A 24,192-nucleotide genomic window follows, 5' to 3' on the forward strand; every position below is an offset into this window, starting at 1 on the left:
CATCCGTGTAGGTGCTGATACACCACGTGCCTCTCTCTCCGCCTTCTATATTTCTCTGGTGCTTTGACAAAGAGGACCGTTGGTGTATTTGAGATTAAAAAAGAGAGAGAGAGAGAAACCCACATCTGTAGCTCTTAACTCAGCTAAGCAATGGGCCTCGTTTTTTTTTTTTTTTTTTTTTAGCATTTTTGACCCAAAATTTCAAACATGGAGACTAGTGGAAGAAAATGCACGAGGTGAACCCTTTAATGTCGGGATGGCCAGCAAGGAAAACAGGACACTGTGGTCTCAGTCGTGTTGGCTGTGAAACCCTTTCCCCAAGTGCCTCCCCATACCGACGGCATTCCTAAGGACGACGCTGGAGACGAGTCGGAAATGCAGAGAAAGCACAGCACTTCTAGGAACACGATACGGCGAAGGAACCGCTCTGAGATAAGGACGATGCTGTAGGCACAGCCTCATTAGCAAGTAAAAAGAATTCCCAAGGATCGTAGGTGGCATTACCTGGTGCCAAAGCAAAAATCAGGAAACGTAAATATGTAGTAGACAATAATAAATGCGAGTAGAGTGGCATTTATATATTTATTTATACGGATTAAAAAAAAAAGAAAAATGGGAAAAAAAAAAACATGCTAATTTCAAAAACTTTTTTTTGGAATTCTTCATATTTTCTAGTTTGTACTTCTACTACATTAATTTGATAGGTATTTCAAGTATTTAAAACGGAAAAAAGAAAAAAAAAAAATATTTCGTGATCCAAATCTGTGATGCCCCATCACTAGTGAAGCTTGTTAACCTAAACCACCAAAGTAGTGCACTTCTCACATTGTGACGACAATTCAGAAGACTGGTAGGGTTTGGTTTTTTTTTTTTTTTTTTTTTGGCCAAAATGGATTTAAGTGCCACTGCAGATTCTTTTCTTTTTGGAAACCAGTCGAGTTTTACTTTAATGAGCTCCAAATGCAGCCCAATTGTTTTATCGGATTTTTGCTTTTGTTGTTTTTCATGTTATGTATATCAAGTGTTGTCATTGTAAAGATCACATGGGCAGTGTTTTTTTTTTCTTTTTCTTTTTTTTTTTTGTTGGATGAACAGGGCTCTCAAGAATAATTGGGATACAGGATGGGGAAGTATAAAAAAAAAAAAAAAGAAAGAAAGAAAAAAACATTTACTGATAAAAGGTTACGGTAAAGGCCTTAGTGACATAAGTAAGATTAGTTATGGATGGATATTGTGTATAAAGTGTGGGGTTTTTATCTTTGGTACTTGAGCTAGTGGGATGGAGTGGGAAGAAAAATTCGAATGGTGTCTAGCTGGTTGAAAGAAGCCCAAATTGCGATGCTTTATCCTGACGTAGTTTGTGTTTTGCACCTTGTGTGTATATATGTGTGTGTGTGTGTGTGTGTGTGTGTGTGTGTGTGTGTGTGGTTCTTTTGTCTCCAGCCATATGGGAGAACCATAGTAAGAGGATCAGCAGATCACTTCCGTCTTCTAAAAGATTTGCCGCTAATCTTTGTCTGGTTTGGGTCTATGCTGTTGAACATTCTCTGTGCTACTTTGTGCCAACAGGACACTCGTGCCAAAAGGTAGACTTCGCTCCCTTAAAATGAGTTCCTATTATTTTTTTGTAGAGGGACAGGTTTCCTCCTTAACCCGAATATTGTCACCCCTTTACTTCTTATACACCAAGGGGAGTCCGGTCTTACCGATTTGAGCTTATCAACACTGCGAACAACTGAATGCGAGTTAATCCACTTAGATTTATTAGCTCTTATTAGATAGCTTTAAAGGCTGGAGCACAACTCTTACTTTACCCCATATGTACCAGTACTCACCAAAACTAAACCATAGGTTCAATGTATTACAGTAACTTAGTTAACCAACCTGCAGATCCATAGCTAGTATAAGATCTCATGCTCTTCAGAGCCTGTTGTTTTTTTTTACCCCCTACTTTTTTTTTTCCCCCTTCAGCTCTGAGGTGAAAGGGCCTTTCTTCTTTAAAACACTACACAGAATGCCAAATGGAAAGAAAAGACACTTTGACACTTTGGAATGGCTCTCACATTGGAAATTTGTATTAAAAAATGTCAATGAAGGTGAAGGAGGTTGTGCCAACTTTTTTTTTTATCAGTAAAGAAAAGAAAACGCTATAAGCTTTCTTTTTCAGTCCGATACCATTTAGGTATTTAAAACCATCAGTATTATTATTATTTTTTTAGTTGATTTGTATGTATATTTGGTCATTGACTGGCCGAACACGACGGAAAGAATAATAAATGTAGCTTGTTGCTTGATGCACTTTTTTTTTTTTTTTTGGAAAGACAGCCTTTTGCTACCCCCTTATATTACTGGTCATTTAGCTCATATAATATAATAATAATAACAATAATAATAATAATAATAATAATAAAGCGAGAATCGAAGCAGCTTAAGAAAGGACACAGGCAGTAAAACTGGGTTGTTTTTTTATATCTTTGAACTATTAGAAAAGTCTGGGTCCTAGATTTGAGTGAGACACTTATATTGAGGCAAACTAATTTGGACCCTGGAATGTTATGTTTACAACAGGACACGCAGAGCCGTTTAGCCTCCCCTAAAATACACTAGGTTGTTTAACACTCATAAGGTGGATATATATATATATATATATATATATATATATATATATATATATATATATATATATATATATATATATATATATAGGGTCTGTAGTACTTTTAAATTGAGCTCTAACAAAGCATAAATTTCCACTGCCTCAGTGGGCATCATTTCATTTTATATCCTTTTATATCTTTGTATTGTTCACCTTTATGCACTCGTTTAGGTTAAAAAAAAAAAATAAAAATAAAAAGGGTGCACAAGTATGATCCTTTGCTATAGAAGATATGTATATTATGGGTAAATAGTTACCCCCAGGTAAGAATACACCAGATGCGTGCCCTTTGTATCGTCCAGCTGCAGGTTGTATATTGTGCAGAGCAAGCGTTTTAAAAGGATGACTTGATTTTCTTCACCTAAAAGATGTATAGTTCTCAAATTTTTGTACGCCGCAATAGTGGGGGGGGGAGCTAAAAAGGAAAAATAAGTTGCGGAATGTTCCATTTTTTTTTTTTTTTGCTGTAAATTAAGTCTATTTATTTGCCTTATTAATTTTGCCATATTTTGTATGTATACACAACATTACAGCAAAAAACATTACAGTTACATGAGAAGTATAAATGAGTAACTAGTGGTCTTTGTATGTCAGATTCCCAAGAATAAATAGCTTTCCATGTTTTTTTTTATATATATATTATGTTTTTGTTTTGTTTTTGCTTGCCATGCATCTTTTTGTAGGGTAAAATAAACCTGTTTCCCTTACTTCACAGTTGTGTTCTCTTTCACACATCCTGAAAGGAGCTCAACACTGCCCTCTTATGTTCAGTTCTACACAACTCACATCAAACACAAGAAACTAGAGGTTAAGTGTTTATTCTTGAAAAATCTACTGCAGACAACGTTTTCAATATTATTTAAATGTTTATTTGGGAAATGGGGAAAAAATTTAAGTAAATGGAAAATCATTTAACAATCAACTTTCAAATCATGCAAGTGAATGTGTACATATAAGCCCACAAATGTTAGAATTTTAACATGTTGATCGGAGAATCAGTTGTCTGCCTAAATTTGGGCAACATTGCAGGTGCCAAATACAGTGTAAAAAGTCAGATTGTCTAAACATGACTGAATGATTTGAACAAGCTGCTGATTTTTAAATGCATTTACCCCCTGATGAGACTGCTAGATCATTACCTGTATTTAAGACATGCGAAAGAGAAATGTATTCCGGTTCAGAAAAGTCTTAATGTAAATTAGAAAACATCATTTCAGTGCGAAAAGTTTTCCTAAAAACAAACACAAACTCGGATATGGTCGCAGGAATAATGAAATACGTTTGTTTTACGGTGAACACAATGCATTTCTATCTGTTTGTTAGGATCTCTAACTTTCCCTGTGTTCATCCATGGATTCAGTGCTTTCATTTTTTTTTTCCTTCTCTGTTCATTGCATCAGACACAACCTGGAACTATGAATATGATGAGAGAAACTGTTATTACTAGAAACCTACAAGGTGGAATCGAAAAGTTGTAACACCCCAACGTGAGCGCAGTGTGAAGCCGCATGCACAGTCACAGGGAGCACCAACCTTCATAAGTCAGTGTGCCAAAAGACATCGTCCTGTGCATATCAGGGGTTCTGCAACTGGTGCCATTCTACGTCTGCTATTTGGACCACCGTGTCACCGAGCTCTTTTCCCTAGCGAGTTTCTCGTCGGAAACATCGTGATCTCACTTCCGCACTCACCCTACTCGCCATATGTGGCTCCTGCGGACTTCGCCCTCTTCCCGAAGATGAAGATCCGGCTCAAAGGTCGCCATTTGGACACCACTGCGGAGATCCAGCGTGAATAGTGGAAGGTGCTTGACATGTTTTGAAAAGAAGAGTTACAGGACACATCGCAGAAGTGGCAGGAAAGGTGTGATCGTGTGTAAACATAGATAAAGTACTTTCTTTAAAACTTTTTGATACCACCTCGTATATTTCTATCATTGGTCAGTTCAGTGGGAAATGACGAAACGAGTTACCTTACTGACTTTAAACCAAGTGTCCAGCTATCAGACAGATGAAGTCTGTATTGGTTGCAGACGTGGTCACTGAAGAACAACAACTGCAGTAGAAACACTGGAAAGTAGAAACCAACTTGTGGTTCCTTTAGGATCAGGTTGACGGGAGGATGAGCCATCATGCGGCGTTTCGGGATGTATCTCACGCTTCGGGACATTGATCGTATCCTGAAGGCCATATCTTAACACATTAGTGATTTTTTTCAGCTTATTTCTTCTTAATACGACGCATCCCTTCAAAAAATAGGGCACTATCTAACACTCGTCATAACTTCAAAAATGTCTTCCAAAAGTTACTTTCAAAAATATATATATGAAAAAAGAATTGATATAGATTAGTGTTTTCTGCTACAAAGGCAATGAGCACTACAAAATCTCAATGCAATATTAAATTCTAAAGGCACTATAAAACGTAGGTTTTTTTGGGGGAAAAGCATCAGCTTGAACTAGCTACATTATATTTACGGATGATCTGCATGTGTATTATGCGGTGCGATGAAAATCGCCCCGTTGTCCTCCGGTTTTACTCAGAAGTTTGATGTCAGTTATAACTATATCTCGACTCACTGCCTTACACATGTCATAGAGTGTCAGCGCAGCGACTGATGCTGCAGTCAGAGCCTCCATTTCCACTCCGGTGCGTCCTGTTGTTCGGCATGTTGCCAATACAACAGCGACGTGACCTTCTTCCAGGAGCTCCACACTGACGGAGGTGTGGTCGAGCGATACAGGGTGGCACAATGGAATGAGGGCAGATGTTTGCTTAGCGCCCATGATGCCCGCTAGCTGCGTGACTGCCAAGGCATCACCCTTAGCTATCTGGTTAGCCCGGACCAGGCTGAAAGCCTTGGAGCCTAGTAGGATGCGAGCGCTTGCTGTGGCAGTACGACGTGTCACCGCTTTATCGCCGACGTTCACCATCGAGGCTCTGCCATGCACGTCAGTGTGGGTCAGCTGGTCAGAGGGTTCATCTAGGTTTGGGGTGCTATGTGATTCTCTAAAGCCATCGCAAGCATCCTTTTGTTTATGACACTCCCTTACAATCGGCTGCATTATGTGTTTCCGTTTGAGGAATAAAGTGCTGAGAAGAGACGTGGAAAAAGACTGGCTGTCCCTCACCGAGTGGTGCCTGAGAGAGCCAACAAGTCTGTGTGCTTGTCTGAGACGTGCAAATCGAACTGTGCGTGGTTCACAAGTGGAAGCGTACTCAAAATCAGGAATTGTGTTACTGTAGATTTCCTCTGGGAAAACTTGCTTCCTTCCCTGATGGCCATGGTAAACATTTTCCAAAGAGATGCCAGAGTTTGTTGAAGCTGGTGCATTTGTCATCAAAGTGCTGTTGTTGAAGTCATCACTAGCCTCATCAACACTGTTATGTAGAAAGGACAGGATCTCCGAGCGCGGCAGTACTCGGCCTGGCAGAGGAGTGAGGAAAGTAGGAACCGGATACCTCCTGTGCTCACTGCTCGGCACCGTTGCAGACCGACTGCCTTCTTCAGCTGAGGGAAAAAAAATAATAATTATATGAAAGACTTTCAGAAAATAACACAACATTTAATAAACATGGGCAGTCATCAAGATTGTACACGGGATCATTAATTACTGAAACAAGTCTATTTTAAATGCAAATTCTCCTTCACTATGCGCTCATATCACATAAATCCGAGGAGAAAATCCTGTTGTCAAATGTCTCATGATGGTGATCGTACAAGCTTCCATTTTCAGGCTACCCAGGATTTTTTATTTTAATATTTAAATTTTTTTTTTCCTCAAAGAAATTGCTTCTTATTCACTATTTCTGTACTGAAGATGTGGTAGCTTAGTGGTTAAGGTATTCTTCAGTTCAAATTCCAGCCATACCAAGCTGACACTCTTGGGCCCTTGAGCAAGGCCCTTAACCCCGTAACTGCTTAGCTGTAGTAATGAGATAAATGTACGTCACTCTGTATAAGGGCACCTGACAAACGCCTTAAATGTATATATAACATTTGACCTTCAGTTGCTGATAATGCTTATGGGAAAAATATTACGTTTATTTTAAATGGATAGAAGTATAATTTTAGTCTGGCAATACAAGACAGGTGATAACTGCTTAAAAGGTACAGCTACTACGTACAGCTGTGTCACCCACCGATGAGGATCATTGGCCTGTTCTTCATCTGGGATATACTGAACATGCCTGTGAGGATAAAGACAGACACAAGCACTTAGAAAATTAGGACAAACCTTCACTCCACGGCAACCATATCGAAACTTTGAAGGATATTAGGCTTCTTTCAAACCAGTAGACCGAACATTAATGAGACATAAAGAAGACAGATAAAGCATTATGTCTACGTAAAAGGTCCATTTAGTTCCAAAAGAGGATTGTGTGTACCAGCGTGCTGTTTTTTCTTCCGGCCCACTGCAGCTCCTATAATCTGCAGAAGTTCTTCGTCAGATGCTCCGGAGCGCAGACAGTCTCTCAAAGACACCTCGGAGTTTCCGAACAAACACACCTGCAACACACGAACAGGCCTTGTTTACAGACCTAAACAGAAAACATGACAATACAAAGCATGACTCTTAAGGACCACCTCAGCTGACCCCACATACACACAGAAAATTACCTTCAGGTTGCCATCAGCTGTGATGCGTAGACGGTTGCAGGAGCCGCAGAAATGATCTGACATGGAGGTGATAAAGCCCAGCTGGCCCTGAAATCCTGGTACCCTGAAAGCCTAAGACCAACATTTGGGTCAAAAACAAATCCTTCTCACTGCAAATGTAGTCAGTCATATTAATATAAATAAGCATAATTCATATTTTATACTTGCTTTATACTTTCCAGCACTCTGTAAGCCCAAACTATCTACCAATACACAATATAATACACTGTGTCCCAAAGGTCTCCATGCATACCTGAAAATTAACACTTTTCACCAATAAATTTGAAACATAGCGAATGATTTTTCAAACAGCCTTCGGGAATGCTTTTAACACATGAACGTATTATCATCATTCTAATGGATGGACCGGGAAGCTGTCGCAAGGTTGTGATCCGCTTCTGTTTACAATGAAAAGGCAATTATTTAGAGGAGGGTTTGTGAAAGTGTTCAATTCTCTTGTGTATGGAGACTTTTGGGACTGTATTTGCTGTGGGTATAAAAAAAAAAAAAAATAGCATTGAATATACAACCCCAATTCCAAAAGAAATTCGGCGCACTGATGCAATGATTTGCAAATATCATAAAGCAATATTTTATTCACAGAAGAATATAGAAAACATATGTTTAAAATGAGAATATATATATACACCATTTTAAGGAAGAAATACGGTCATTTTGAATTTGATGGCTGCAACATGTGTCAAAAAAAGTTGGGACATGGCCATGTTTTCCACTGGGTAGAATCATCACTTCTGTTTAAAAACTGGTCTCCTCAGTTCACAAGATGTATATGAAGTTTTCTATTCTATTCTAGCCGTTCAACAGTTCTGGGTGTCCTTTGTTGTATTTTTAAATTTCAACATGACCTTAAATGAAAATAAATTGAAATTGTACATTTTCTCAGTTTAAACATTTAAAATGTATTCTATGTTCTATTGTGAATCATCTTCTTCTTCTTCGGCTTCTCCCATTAGGGGTCGCCACAGCGGATCATCTGTCTCCATAACTCCCTGTTCTCTACATCTGCCTCTTTCAACCCAACTACCTGCATGTTTTCCTTTACCACATCCATAAACCTCCTTCTTGGTCTTCCTCTTTTCCTCCTTCCTGGTGGCTCCATCCTCAGCATTCTCCTACCGATATACCCCATGTCCTTCCTCTGTACATGTCCAAACCATCTCAATCTCGCCTCCCTCAACTTGTCTTCAAAACGTTCTACATGGTCTGTCCCTCTAATAAACTCATTTCTAATCCTGTCCATTGTCGTCACTCCCAACAAAAACCTCAACATCTTCAGCTCTGCTACCTCCAGCTCCACCTCCTGTCTTTTACTCAATGCCACTGTCTCTAAACCATACAACATCACAAGTCTCACCACAGTCCTATAAACTTTCCCTTTTACTCTTGCAGACACTATGTTCTATTGTGAATGAAGTATGGGTTTATGAGATTTGCAAATCGTTGTGTTTTGTGTTTGGTTTCATTCTGCCCAGTATCCCAACATTTTTGGAATTGGGGTTGTAATTATGATGATTCCCCCAAGCATACGAGAGGCACGGCAACAACCGCCAAAACGTGCGATGTGGTTTAAACAACAAATCAAAATTAAAAATCTAACCACTGAAAACTTTTTGATTTGTAGTGAGCATTAAAGCTATATGACTATAACTAGGATAGGAGCAACAGAAGATGAATGAATGAATGAAGAAATGAAAAGATTGGGGTAGACATTTAGAGAAGACGTTGATTTTTCCAGTTACTTTTGTACAGCGTATACATCTGTACATGTTTAAGCCTGAACTGCAGAACAGGAAAGAATTATAATTAGGCACCAGTTTTTTGCCAAAATAGGCCCAATTAAACTCGACTTAATGGATAAGTTATGGATGAAATGATTTAATCATTGCTGACCTTGGCGGTCCCCGTCTCTTCCCCAGGAAGCGGCTCCAGACTAGGCCATTGCTGCTTAATGCGGTCCAGCATCTCTGCATAACTCACCATCTTCCTGAAATTCCACTTATTGCCTGCAGAAGGAGCCAAATTTACTATTAATGGTGTCGCTGTGTACAACGTGCACACCAGTCTCACTGGCTTGTACAAGCTGACAAAAAAATACACCCAGAATTCAGACTACCACTAGAATTATTTACACCCAGGGACCTAGGAAAAAAAATGACATGCGCTTTCTATCATGTTCTCTGACAAATGTGTTTAATCAGTACTTTATTTGTGACGCTAGTATATTATTATTCCTTCTTATTTATACCAATAAAAAGGTGAAAGAAGAAATTAAATAACACGGTAGATGATTATAAATTATTTACTTCGTGTTTTATTGTTGGAGTCATTCTTGCTGCTCAATATTACCTTCTTTCTTATAAACCAAGCCTTTGTATTGAACAACATTATTATAATATAATTAAAAATATAATTAAAGCTGTTTATAAAGTTTACCATCAAAGGGCATGTACTCTATGAAGCGCACATCCAGAGGTTTCCTCTCGGTCAGATTCACAAAGTCCAGCAACTCATCTTCATTCAGACCCCTCATTACCACGCAGTTCACCTGTGACCAAAGACAACAAAGATTGAGTTACTTAATGACCTGGACATCTGACAATTGATTACACATTTACATTTATGTCATTTGACAGATACTTCTAGATACTTTATGCTCTAGATGTCTGGGTAAAGGTTCACTGTAATACAGTTGAAAATGAAAGTACACCTTCCTTGAATTCTATGGTTAGATGGTTGAGGACATAATAAAAATCATCTGGTCCTCAGCAGGTCTTTAAATAAAACAAATCTTAAAGAACCTTAGATGGACAATATATGACTTATTGCATTGTATAGTTATTTATTTTACAAAAATAAAGCCAAAATGAAAAAGCCATGTGTACAAACTAAACTATAACTTTACTGCTTCCATAGGATTGAAGAGGCTACTTGACAGTCAGATGCTGCTAATCATATCCACTGGTTCCCGGTACAGTACAGGATTCAATATAAAATCCTATTATTTGTTTTCAAATCTGTCTGGTATGGCCCTGACTTATTTATATAAACTTATCCATCTGCACACCCATGTGAACTCCCATGTCCTTTAATCATGTCTTGCTCGAAGTGCCTAGAACGAGATATAAATCGTGGGGTGATCACGCCTTCTCAGTGGCAGCTCCTAAGCTTTGAAATTCCCTCCCTCCTGATCTCACCTCTGAAAGGGAATTCTCTACTTTTAAAGCTAAACTAAAGATGCACTCATTCACCAAAGCTTTTGTTCTGTAGTAGAGGTGTACTTAGTCTTCTGCTTCTTCTTTATTTTATTTGTTGTGTTTTAATGCTTTTTTTCTTCTGTTTTATTTCTTACGATTTACTTCCTTCTTTCATGATATTGTATATTTTATGACTTATGTTAACTCCAATTTTTTTACTCGTTGAAAAAAAAAACGATTATAGCAGCATGGCTTTGCAAAGTTGCGTCTAAACATGCCACAAGTCTTCTGGAATAATGAGAACGATAATACAAAATCAGAATCAGAGTGTTGCAATGACCAGTCAAACTCCAGACCTCAACCTGACTGATAAGCTTTGATAGGACCTTGAGAGAGATGTGCATAAACAACACAACCCCCCCCCCACTAATTATATAATTAAATAATATATTCAGTACTTCTATTAAACTTAAGTATTTTGCTATTTTGTCTAAATAAATGCTGTCCTTAAACATTCGAAAGCATTCACGATTTTTACATTTATATATAATCATAATTTTATATATTACCTTAACTGGATTATAACCCAATTCAATGGCCTTATCAATACCTTCCATCACCTTATGGAAACCTGTAAAAGAGAAAAGGTTTCATACAACACCAGGTAGCAAAGACACATATCTACAGTACATTATATAAAAAAAAACATTAAACATGCATCAAAAATCTAATTCCATACTCTAAATTTTAGTTCAGAAGTAGGAGTGCCTGAGTTGCTCATTTCTAATACTCCAAAAGCATAAAGCCATAATAAAATGACACACAGTAGGTCTGAAAAAATAAAATCTATCTATTTAAAAAATAAAAAAAATTGTTTCATGAGCAGGATGTACAAACTTGTTGTAGATCAGTGCCCTATATTACAGGAATCTATACATTTCATTGTTTTTCCATTATTAAGGCAAATTTTCAACCCAGTTCAGGCCTAACAGGTGTGTGATTTGATTAATCCTATGTTTTAGACTATGACAAATACTAAAATGTGTCCTGCAGAGCTACTCCAGGATCGGGATTGAGACCCACCAAGTGCTGTACCTTTTAAACCACTTACATTTCCATAACCATGCATACATATATATATATATATATATATATATATATATATATATATATATATATATATATATATATACATATATATATATATATATACATAAATATATTATATGTGTGAGAAAGTGGAAGAAACTTTACATGCTCCCTATGTTTTCCTGTGTAGTGCTGTTATTTCTCCTGCTCCATCTGTTATCAACACTGAGGGATCCACCACCCAGTGGTCCAACAGTCTGTCATACCATGTAGCTCTGCTACATCAGCAAAAAAAGAAAAAGAATAACATTTTTTTTTTAACTGCACCTGTACATACACCTATATACCGTATTTTCCAGACTATAAGTCGTTACTTTTTTCCCACGTTTTGAACCCCGCAGCTTAAACAACGAAGCGGCTAATTTGGGTTTTTCCTCGGTTTCACAAACTTCAAGACAAAAAAATAAGCCCTATAACATTAGACCAATGAAATTGCTGAACGGGTTCAGGTGAACCAATAAATTTTCTTTATATTAAATAAGATGCGCTACCACTGAATCGGGCTGCACCACATCATAAATATGGATGAGGTTCCTTTGACGTTTGACCTGCCGCACGCTAAAAACAACCGGGCATGAAAAAACACACTTCACCTGTGTTCTGAGCAGCACGGCATCGGGAGAAAAGCTTCACCGATGGTGATTTTTAAACCACCACAATGCCAAAAAAAAAAACACGTTGAGTCTGGATCATGGGAGAGCTCGCTAACTCCAGTTATAACAGAAATCATATAAGCACAGACAGGTTTCCAAAACTCGTGCTTTTTTATTTTTCTTGGCAACAGCGTTACGGGTTAGTCAAATAAACTTAGAAATGAGCATCAAAAAATAATAAGGACATATTCCTTGGTCTTGCACACATGCAGTAATATCGAAAAAATGCGGCAGCAGGCTATTCCCAAAATGCCGCTCTGCTCTTAAAGGAGCCAAAACATATTTCACCCGTTACACCGTGTAACAGACACTGTCTTTCGTTAAAGCCTGTGTAAAGTTCATTAGTTTCAGGGTAGACACTGAAGCTTATTTATGTTCAAAATAAGCACTTTAACAAGCTATAATTTTTTTTTTTTACTTATTTCTGTACTGAGAACAGAAGGAAAGAAAATCTTAAGAGCAGCCATTTCATATTTATGCAACTCTCACACTCTCAAGTGTACATTCAAAAATCCTTCAAAAATCCTTTGTAATACTTCAAAGAGCCCCATATTTATAACAAATAGGTCCTAGCAGACAGGACAGACAAAAAACGGCTCTATGAATGATAATACACGCATTAGTACAAAATGAACAATCATTTACATTTTTATAGCTGAGATAAAAATGAAAATCGCAAAGAGCAACACAAAATAATGAATGGGTTTTTTTTTTTTGGGGGTTTGACAGGGACATTTTTGGATGGGGTGTAGGAATAACGCTAGCTAGCTAATTTTGTTAGGATTTTTCGAGATGCGTGCCAAGCAAAAGTAAGAAAATACCAAAGGAAAAGAGGCTGATGTGACCACTACTTTGTCTTTATTTCCAATTCAAACAGACCACAATCCACAGAAGGAAAGTCAAAGTAATCCTGTCTTTCACATACATTTACTTTTATGGCAATGTATGACAACTTTATAAAGAACATCTCACAATTACCTCATTTATACACCTGAGCAGTTGAGAGTTAAAATCATACATGTTACATTTAAGCCACAGATTTTGGTACCTCTGAATAATTCCTCTTATGTCTGTCCCACATTTTTTATAATTTCTATTATAAAATTAAAACCAAACAGACTTTTCATTTGTCTGTAAAAACCAGTGAACAGAGAAACCTTAGAATATTATTTAACTGCTCATCACTGACTGTAAGACTGCTACATGTCTGATTGTATGTACACTGTATAGAATGTGTAATTCCACACTCAAAATATGTGCAAGTATAAATTATATTAATTGTAGTTTAATATACTATAAACTTGGGGTCCCCAAACTACATCTCATGGGTCTCCACATTTGGAACGACCCACTGAACAATGCCAAGCACACAAAAAAAAACTCATATCATATCTGTATTTGATTACTTTGGCTTTCAAAGTAAAATTTCCCTTAGTTTTGCATAAGTAAGTAATATTTTGATTTCAATAGCAAAAAATTACAAAAATGTCATTGTGACAGTAATAATGCTCTTTTAATAGACTATATATCTTTTGAACTTCGTTTCTTATTTTTACTCTAATCTTTGCTTAATATTTACTTTGATTTTACTGTGACCAACTGCAACCCAACAATTTCCTTGTGGGATCACTAAAGTTTTCTAATATCTTATATCACATCTCTGCTCAGTGCAAAGCACCACCCACTTCTGAAAGATAGATAGGCTTTGTTATAGCTTACCTTTGCGTCTAACGATGAACTCAAACTTGGCTGGCACTAATGAGTCTAGACTGACGTTGAGCAAGTTCACTCCAGCTTTCTTTAAACCTGGCAGCAGCCTGGAGAGGTTCAGGCCATTAGTAGTTACAGCGATCGTCTTTAGACCATCCATTTTCCTCATTTCCGCTGGAGGAATATAGAAAAACAGGCTCATTGAAAATTTGGCACTATGTTTTTATTTCCCACATAATGATATATAGAATATGAGATATACAAGTAAGTTTACCTGTGACAAATTAAAACTACATCAATTGAGATTTACAAATAGTAAAAATCCTTGATTTCTATTAAACACATCAGTAGTCAGGTGGGCTTTGTTAAGCGAGATCACTACCATTATTATTAGTATCACCACCATTATTATTAGTATCACAATCATTATTACCAATTATATGGAGGACGTCAGGGCGGATAAGGGGTTCTCCTCCAGTCAGGCGGATCTTCTCCACCCCTTCTCGCACAAATAGTCGAGCCAGGGTCAGCACCTCCTCGGTAGATAAGAGCTGTTCTTTTGGACTCAGCTTCACCCCTTCTTCTGGCATGCAGTACTGACCTGGGCAGAAACAATATTAAAGGTTGACCGATTGTACCGATACTGATAGCTAGGCTAGATCGTACTTGCCGATAACCAATTATTCAACCAATAGTTTTTAAAATGGACACTGTATTAAAAGCAAACATAACACTCCATGTAAAATAGTACTGATCTTTATTACAAAAAAAATAAAAAAAATCAGTACTGAATCATGAAAATATTAATATATTCATGAATAAATACAATTATATAATTAATAAATTATAAATAATAAGCACAACATATGCAGCACACCTTCTCTAAAAGCATGCGGTGTCAGTAGTTTGCCTCTAGAGGCCGCTATTGCAATGACAGCGGACTGGAAACCCAGAAAAACTATCAGTATGAAATCTGAAATTTGATTTATCAGAGAGCTCTAAACAATATAACTGAGAAATATCTTAAATAACTCAGACACCAATAAATCTATTATTACAAAATCTTTCATCATAGCTAACCCAGGACACAAACATACTGATAAAACATTAAACTGGACAATTTTGTACCTTGTTTTCAAATTTGTAATTTCTTTTTTTTGTTGCTGCTGTATTGTGTGGAGTGATCTAAAGTGAAAAGAAGGCTTTGTGCATTCTCAGTAACTGAAATTGATAGTATTGCTTTCATTTTAGAATGCCACATATCCATTACACATTTTGGGGGAAAAAGTATTGGCGTACTGTTCACTGAATTCCATTTTTGTAACACGATTAAACAGTGCAATATATTGTTTTGCACGCACTCTTACATGATATTAGCATGTACCTCCAGACTACTCCATAACTTATAAGCTGAGTCATAAAGGGAAGCAAAGACCTTATTAGAGAAAGGACCCAACTCACAGCGGAGGTTGCATTTTTCTGTAAGGGAAATCCGCAAATAATTGTGTCTTCTCCCAAAAGTGTCCGTGAGGAATTCTGAGAACGGTAGGACGTCCTTTAAAACCTGCCTCTGACCACTTGTTACAGTTAATTCCTGAACGAAAGGGAAAAGAGAAAGAACAGTACGTGAAATCTGATATTACAAAAAATATTTAAGAAAAGCAATAAGTCCAACATGCCATCTAATTCATTCATTTAACATAAATGTCTAGGTGTTTTATTAAATAAACAATATCTACAGGGGATTTCATTTCTTCCTAACAAAAAAGCAAAAGCAAAAAATTACATATGAAATCATGTGGCACAAAAAGATTTTACTGATGACCTTTAACCTTTGAACAAGTCACAGTGTTAAAGAATAACTGAGGTCCCGTGTAGGGATGACAAGCAGCCAGAGACTTTATTTATGAATTTCGAAGTCTCACACAAGTAAAATACCTCAAGAATACATACATACACAACTATTTTAATATTTTCAATAATATTTCATGGCTTGGATTAAGAAACTTCTGCATAAAACTGCTAAGAGAAACTCTTATGTGGCATGACTCAGTATTACTACTACTACAGTCAAAGCTATTACTCTATTACCATTAAAGGAACACAGAAGTCACATTAAAGAAACTATAAGCAGGATTGGTAAAACATTTGATGAATGAAGAATGACAACGGCAGAATGTTTGAAAAGAGATACAGAGCGTACTGGTGTGTCCAACAACTCTAAGCATAAACAGGTAACACAGTTCAACCTGGAAACCTGATTGACAGGGATGTTCTGCCTCTGACATGCAGTCCAATGGGTTGCGTGTTTAAATCTTAAGGAAGTACAAAGAGACAAAGCATGAGTGTGTGTGCAATGCCACTCACAATACTGCTTCTTCTGTGTGAGTGTGTAATGAATGTACCAATGCAACACTTCTCACCAGACCAGTCTGTCCTTCAAAGTGATATTCCTTGGTTTTTTGTCATTTTTGATACACATACATATTACTAACTCACAATATCTAAAGGCATATGTGTCAAACTCAAAGCCCGCTTGTGTTTGACAGGAGATATTTTCATGTTCATATTTCTAACTTGTATAATTTTGACAGAATATATTTTTATGGCGAGCAAAATATTTTAAGTTATTTAAAGTTTAAGTTGATTTATTCTGGAATAAGATTCCTGTCTGGATTTATTCACATTTATGTTAAAAAAACATTTAGTTTTAGTGTGTTCAATAAATGTTTATCCTGTTCGGCCCACGACCTAAAGTGTGCTTTGAGTTTTGGCCCCCTGTGCAATTGATTTTGAAACCCCTGATCTAAGGGTTACAGTAGTCCTATATTTAATTATCTGGAATTTGAAAATATAAAGTGGTCAAAGCCTGTGGTTAAAAAAAATTTATAATATCCATTTGGGGTTTGTTTGTTTTTTTGCCCAAAAGTTCTGGGATGTACTAAAATATGCACAATATTATTATTTAGGGAAAGTGGTAGCTCAGTGGTTGAGGCTATGGGTTATTGATAGGAATGTTAAATATTCAGAAAGAAGAAAATGGTACAAATGCATTTAGTTTGACAAACAGATTATGGAACAATTGTTGGATAAATGTCAATAAATGTAATGTTGAGGTGTTTTATACCTGCGCATTAAAAAAAATATACATAATTGACGCTTTCTAGATGACCTTCCAATACCTTAACCACTGAGCGACCACTGTCTCAGTTCCCTCTCATGCAGAAGAGGTTTCACATTGTAAAATAAATGTCTTAAGGTTTAAGTGGTAGCTCAGTAGTTAACACTGTGGGTTACTGATCAGAAGGTTGGAGGTTCAAACCTCAGTATCACCAAGATGAAACTGTTGGGCCCCTAAGCAAGGCCCCTGACCTTCTGTGTTCCAGGGGGTGCTGTATCATCTCTGACCCCCGGGCTTCCTAACATCGCTGAGATATACAAATAAAGAATTTCTCTCTGTTGTAATGTACATGTGAAGTAAAAAAGTAAAGTAGAAAAATAAATAAATTAATTAATTAATCAAAATAAACAATTCACTAGACTTGCTAAAAACGCGCGTATTAATATTAACATGCGATTTGTCTTGCAGCCGGAACTACTTTCTTAGAAATTAAATATTGATTTCGTCATTAGTGTTGCGTAATCGCCCAAGAGACCCACGCAGGACACACACACACACACACACACACACACACACACACACACACACACACACACACACACACACACACACACACACACACACACACACACAATTATAAAATGTGTTATAAAACATGATATAGATCCAGTTTTACCTGCCCACGCTGCTGTTGCAGGTTCACGCTGGAGGCTGCATTAGGGGTATAAGGTGAAGAAGTCCTCGCCGCTTGAACCTGGTTCTCTACCCGGGTCGCCCCAGAATAATATTTACCCCCATGCTCTGTGCAGGACACTTCCACTCTCCGCAAAGAAAGCAGTGCGTGTGTGGAGAAAACTCGGCCACACCGGCCGCTGTAAAAGGCCATCTCTCAAGTACACAGTTCCAGCTCCAAGTCTGAACTCAAACGGGTTTGTGCGCATGCGCCAATCTCAGGTCCCTTCAAAACTTTATCCAATCAGCTGTGAGAAATTCGAACTGCATTATGGGAAATGTATTTGGTGGGATTTGTGTGTGTGTGTGTGTGTGTGTGTGTGTGTGTGTGTGTGTGTGTGTGTGTGTGTGTGTGTGTGTGTAGGATTAAGGGTTTTAATATAGTATCAAGATTAATTGTAAATGTAGTTTTCACATTTGATGCCATTTTCTTTTTGTTTGCCCCGAATTAAGAACAGAACACAAGAACACATTATTTTACTTGTCAAAACGTACAAAATGTACATTACAGCACAGCATAGTGAAATTCCCTCTTTCTTCACAGGGTCAGCCATGATTCATCAACCCTGGAGCAGAGAGAGTTGCTCAAGAGCCCAACAGTGACAGCATGGATGTGCTGGGTTTTGAACTCTAGACCTTTCGATCAGTAACCCAGAGCTTTAACTGTTGAACTGCCACATCCCTGTGTATGTTCATGTAGCCATCAGTTTGCATTAAAACCACAGAAGCCTAGATACAGCAGTCTCTTAATTAAATTGAATAAATGTCCTTTCAATCAGAGGTCCAGTATCCTCACCACTGAGCTACGACCGTCTCAAATCCCTGTCATGCAGAATAAATCAAGGTTTCACCTTCTATAATAAATACTTTTTAACATAGAAGTGGTAGCGCAGCGGTTAAACCTATAGTTACTAATTAGAGGGCTGTGAGTTCAATCTCATGTAGTGCAAAGCTGCCACTGTTGGACCCTTGAGCAAGGCCCTTAATCATCTGTGCTCTAGAAAGGATAGTTATCTTTTCTAATTACTGACTTGTGTTTTCGTATATTTTTGTCCATGAAAATGTTTAAAATGGTTCTCTATTAGGCTAATATTGATGCTTCTGCTAGAGATGTTATACTCTGTTATACTGCACTTCTCTAAAATATCAAGTTCAAGTTTAAGTTAATTTCTATTGCGCTTTTCACAATGGACTTTGTCTCAAAGCAGCTTTACAGAAATTAAAAATTAAAGGAAATGATTTGTACATATCCCTGATGAGCAGCCTGGGGCGACTGTGGAAAGGAAAAACTCCCTTAGATGTTATAAGGAAGAAACCTTGAGAGGAACCAGACTCAAAAGGGGAACCTCATCCTCATTTGGGTGACATCAAGAGTGTGATTATAAATCTTGAAAGAAAAAAAATACAAAACTACAATGAGAGTGAGAACTACTATGAGTAACAGAGTGTGAGATTATGAGTAATGTCCTTTCTACAGTCTTTCCCAGTCAGTTGACGTTATGGAACCAGGAGCTACTGAGCAACTCAAAATAGTTCAACATTTGAGATCATCATAGATCCAACACCAGCTTCTCCACGCCAAAGCCTTTTAAACACTCAAAGAGTTCCAATGTCCAAATTCTACATATAGTTGGATCCAAACATGAAGTGGGATCCATTTTGTCCTTAAAATTGATGTGTAAGAAGCAGGAAAAATGGGTGAGTGTAATGAGTGAGGTTAACAAGAACCAAATTGTGGCTAGACGACTGGGTCAGAGCATCTCCAAAACTACAGCTCTTGTGGGGTGTTCCTGGTCTGCAGTGGTCAGAATCTATCAAAAGTGGTCCAAGGAAGGAACAGTTGTAAACTGGCGACAGGGTCATTGATTGCCATTATTTCTAATTGGTAAATTGTTGTATAAAAAGAAACTTGTTAATGGAAAATGTATGTTAAATTGCAAACAATCCCACCATTCTGTCACTAATCGTGTTCCCATTGCTTGTCATGATTTATTCTTTAATTACTTATGTCATTGTTTATTGATTATTTATGATTCCATTGGTGCATATGAATAGTTTAGTGATTCTTTTTTTTCTTCTGTTTATTATAGATGTTTGGCCACTTTGTAACACTCACTCATATCGATATTTTCTATAGCCAGGGCATCATAATGATGGTATTAGGAGTTGAACTGATTCAGGCAGGACACCCTCAGGACCTCAGGACTGAAGGCCTGGGTGTAAAATACACAGCCTGCCACTGCTCCCACCACCTCTACCCCTCTGCCTTTTGTGTCTTGCTACCAAACATCTATCCCTCTTCACTTTCACCACCATACTTTTTTCATCCACATCCTAACACCCAAAATCGACCCCTTGTCTGACCTGGTCCTTCACATCTGTTCATGAGGGACCTGAACTACAGTAAGGATGACAAACATCTACAAGGTTCTCATCACTGTATTGTTTGCTAATTTTTCCTGACAGAACTGGTGTAACTCTGGTCTGGTTTGAGAGCCTCTTTACTCAGACTTGCCTTTTTACTTCAATTTGCAGTTTCTTTGTTACTCAGGGATTTTTGATGCCCATTTTGTCCAGGTATGCTTACTGTGGTATTACTGCTGTCTGATACTGCCCTCTAGTGTACAAACTCCATAATATTCTTACTCTTAAATACTTTTTCAAGAAATACTTGACAGCTCATTAGTTCATATGAAATAAAAAATAGTGCTTGTATTTGTTTATTCTGGTTTTGGAAAACACAGGAATTGATCCATAGACCACAGTTTTTCTTTATAGTGACAAATCAATTGCTTGATCTGACAGTTTGTCTGATAGCCAGCCAACAATCCAAAAAGAATCATCTGCCCCTATAAGTGTCAGTATGCAATGCTAATGAAATATACATTCATTTATATATATAATTATATATTATATATATTTTGACCTATAAAGTATGTAGACATTGACCAGACTACATGCACAAGTCTGTGAATTAATTTTTTAGACCCAATTATGTGGTTCTTCCCCAAAATGTTGACACAAAGTCATAAATTCACAATTGTAGGTGAAGTTTTTGACAATGCTCCTGTGCATAAAGCAAAGTGACAAAAATACATGATTTGTTAAAGTTGGATTGTAAAAATCCAGGAGAATTTCCTCCCACAAGAGCGGAGATTACTATAACAGCAAAAAGGGGTGCAGTGAAATGACTCATTCAACAAACAAATACAGGTGTGACGTCTGGAGAAAGCGCACATACAGTACTTTTGTCTTTTTATAGAGTGTTTGATTTGCTTTAAAGGGGAAGTAAATGAACAGTAATAGTTAATTGTATCTGAATAATAAATTAGTGTATTATTTTCTCTTTACATTGAAGCCTCTTTTTTATTCTTCTGTATTAATATTGTGTACTTCAACGTTTTATCAGTTATTTTTACAGTTTGCATCCATATTATACTGTATACAATTAACATGCAATGCAATTTTATTGAGGATATAATTGAAATGTTTTGCTTTTAATGGTAGTAAAGTGATGTAGGTTTATGGAGTGAATGTCCTCGATATTGCTTTCAGAAATTAAATGATTTGCATAAAAGCATAAATAAAAACATACAGCATATTTTGAGGACAATAGGTTTTGCTTTAGACATGCAGATAAAGGAAGTTGACAGAGACAGCGACAGAGTTAATGTATGTTATTTTATGAATCGCCACAAGAGGGCAGTGTTGGCTAACCTATTTCATGCTTACGCTTGGACAAACGTGTCATTCTCTAATGGCTTTGGGTCTAAATGGAAAACTGCAACCGAAAATCTTACAAAATGAGACATATCAGTATAATATATGAGGGTAAAACTGGATAAAGGTCACCGAACTCTATTGTAAAATATGTTAATATTTATAGGAAGCATGATTTTTTACCACCTAATAAAAATCAAAATGTCTTCTGGAAAAATATATAAGATAAAGTGGGCTCAAGGTTTCCCCCAAGTACAGTAAGTAGATTTAGAGGGACAACCAGGTAATAAATCTACATTTAATGTTTCTTTGACTGAAGGATGTGTTTTGACAGTATTGTTTTTTAATAACAATTACTCTGTTTTTCATGTTTTGGCAACCTGTACTGAAAAATCCAGTTTGGCCTGGAAGCTTGTATCTGCCTAAACACTGGCTGAACTGGTTGAGCTTGTAGATGATCTTTGCCAGCTGTTTGACAGCAAACATTTTCTGGTGTTTACTGCTTTTAATGCTTATAGACAGACAAGATTTTCAACAAAATAACCAGTAATGCTGTAAAAATAGCAGACATTAGGTGACCACTTTAATCAGTAATAAGGAAGTTGGACAATTTCCCAGCTGGCAATGATGGTTTAGTATTTTGACCAGCTTGGGGTGTGTTTATGTAGCCAGAGATCTCTGGGGTTTTTTAAACATGGGAACAACTGCTCAGATTTTTCCTCGTATTGTCAAATTTGCCAGATTACCTTTATTTTTTTTTTAAATAGAGCTACAGGTTTACTGATTTTGAGGTTTTCTTTCTTCTGTACCAAAATGCAACCCACAGTGGCTGTAAACATCAGCTCATATTCACACTCTAGCCTCGTTTCTCTTCTCTAGTTATTGATCGCCTTTCTGTTCGCCAGTTATGTGAGGATGTGAACATGGAAAAATGTTTTCTTCTTTTGGTTAACCGCAGACATGTACTGCATTGGTGATGTGTTTGCATCTACACAGGAAGAAAAACACCTTTATACTGAAGTTCTTTGAAAAGAAAAGGTTACTAAATAGCTCAATGGTCATGCTTCAAATATATATATAATATGTGTAAAACCAAACACAAGACTTAGAGAATAAGTGACACACAGAATGGGGGTGTGAAACAGAAAAACAGAAAAGAAAGGAGTGCTACAAAAATGTATTTTTGGATATTTATTTAAAAGTAAGACCTTTTCACAACAGACACGTACAGCTCCACACACAACTGTAAAAGCCTTTGAATGTTTTTTTTTTTCAAACAGGTCTCACTCCTAACACCATGTCAACCAAGTAAAGAATCAGGATTTATTACATCATTTCATCAGGTGAAATACTGAGTCATCCACTCATAGTCATAACAAAAGACATAATAGCAGGTATTGAATGCACCTTGCCCACCAGCTTCCGTCCAGGGATTCGGGTCAATCCTAAAAATACATTTGTACCCTTTTACAAAATCATTTGATTCGATTCGTTATAATAAAAAAAAAACATTTCTGGTTCCTTTAGTTCAAGAAATCTTTTTTATTTTTATTTCGACACACTGTGTGTTGGCAGAGTGTCGTCATATTAAGTAGTGCACATTTGCATATGGCTCTGTGTTGAAAAGATGGTGGAGTGTTATTGCCTACTGGGATGTGATGGATGAGAGAGGTGCATTCATCCAAATACAGAGTGACTTCAAAGAAGGAGAAGAAGAAGTACAACAAGCATGAGATACCCACCAACATAATGAAAAAAAAAAATGTCAATGGACAAGAAAAGTACAACTATCAATAATACCATGTGCATGTTTTATTTTTATTTATGATAATAATCCATTTAAATAACCAAAGAAACAAACACTGACATAGATATTGCTGTTTTTGTCGTTGTTTTTATGTCTTTAAAACAGTTAAAGCAATTACAAAAAAAAACAAAAAAAGGGGGGGGAACCCATTGGTTCAGAAAGCAGAACATGTACAAAGGGTTTAAAGATGGCTTGGTCTATATAGTTCAAGGACTCCCAGGCAGACTGGATAAAACTCAGTCTTTATTCACTTTCTCTCTCTCTCTTTTTTTTTTTTTTTTTGGTATTGTATTGATTTCCCCTATTAAACTCTTTCCCCCTTGCTTGAAAACACTATAACTCTGAAAAGCAGACTTGGAAAAATCCCCAACATAAATAAGTGACAAAGAATAATCCTTCAAATCTTCAAGTCAGCATCATTTTTCCGCTTTGTTCTCTTCAGTCTCACGACAAACAGGTCTCGCGTCCCGTCTCCTTTTCCGAAAGGAATGTTTAAAAGTAAACAGTTTACTCAGAAATATTGCAATCGATATATTCTTTCTTCACGAGCAGAAATTAGACGTGTTTTTGTTTTTTTTTGGGATATCGTGAGTCCAATTCGTACAGGCATCCGTTACTGTCCTTTTTAAGCGGGCTTGTAAGAGGAATGCCGTTTTCTTATAAATCAAGAGTGCAGTATAAAACAATAGTGCGTCTGGCATTTCGAGGCCCAACCGGCGTTGGAGGGACGAGTGCCCATTTGACTTGGTTATGTCTCAGCTGAAACGCCG

At 37.1% G+C, this 24,192-nt stretch overlaps 1 protein-coding gene across 2 annotated transcripts; it reads right to left on the minus strand.

The window, feature by feature from the left end:
- Nucleotides 1-4,035: 4,035 nt before the first annotated feature.
- Nucleotides 4,036-18,084, minus strand: mocs1 (molybdenum cofactor synthesis 1). Of its 2 annotated transcripts, none has more exons than XM_046855165.1 (11): nt 17,840-18,084; nt 15,504-15,636; nt 14,476-14,643; nt 14,052-14,216; nt 11,100-11,161; nt 9,770-9,881; nt 9,227-9,339; nt 7,277-7,387; nt 7,045-7,165; nt 6,799-6,846; nt 4,036-6,166 (listed from the first exon to the last, which is right to left on the minus strand). In XM_046855165.1, exons 1-11 carry the CDS (start codon nt 18,047-18,049, stop codon nt 5,151-5,153), a joined length of 2,259 nt encoding a protein of 752 aa, XP_046711121.1. In that variant the 5' UTR covers nt 18,050-18,084; the 3' UTR covers nt 4,036-5,150. The 2 variants fall into 2 exon arrangements, with proteins under 2 accessions (XP_046711121.1, XP_046711122.1); XM_046855166.1 differs by having other exon boundaries at nt 6,030-6,166; nt 6,784-6,846.
- Between the last annotated feature and the right edge of the window lie 6,108 nt (nt 18,085-24,192).

The sequence above is a fragment of the Silurus meridionalis genome, chromosome 8 (assembly GCF_014805685.1).
Source record: "Silurus meridionalis isolate SWU-2019-XX chromosome 8, ASM1480568v1, whole genome shotgun sequence".
Classification (NCBI taxonomy): domain Eukaryota; kingdom Metazoa; phylum Chordata; class Actinopteri; order Siluriformes; family Siluridae; genus Silurus; species Silurus meridionalis.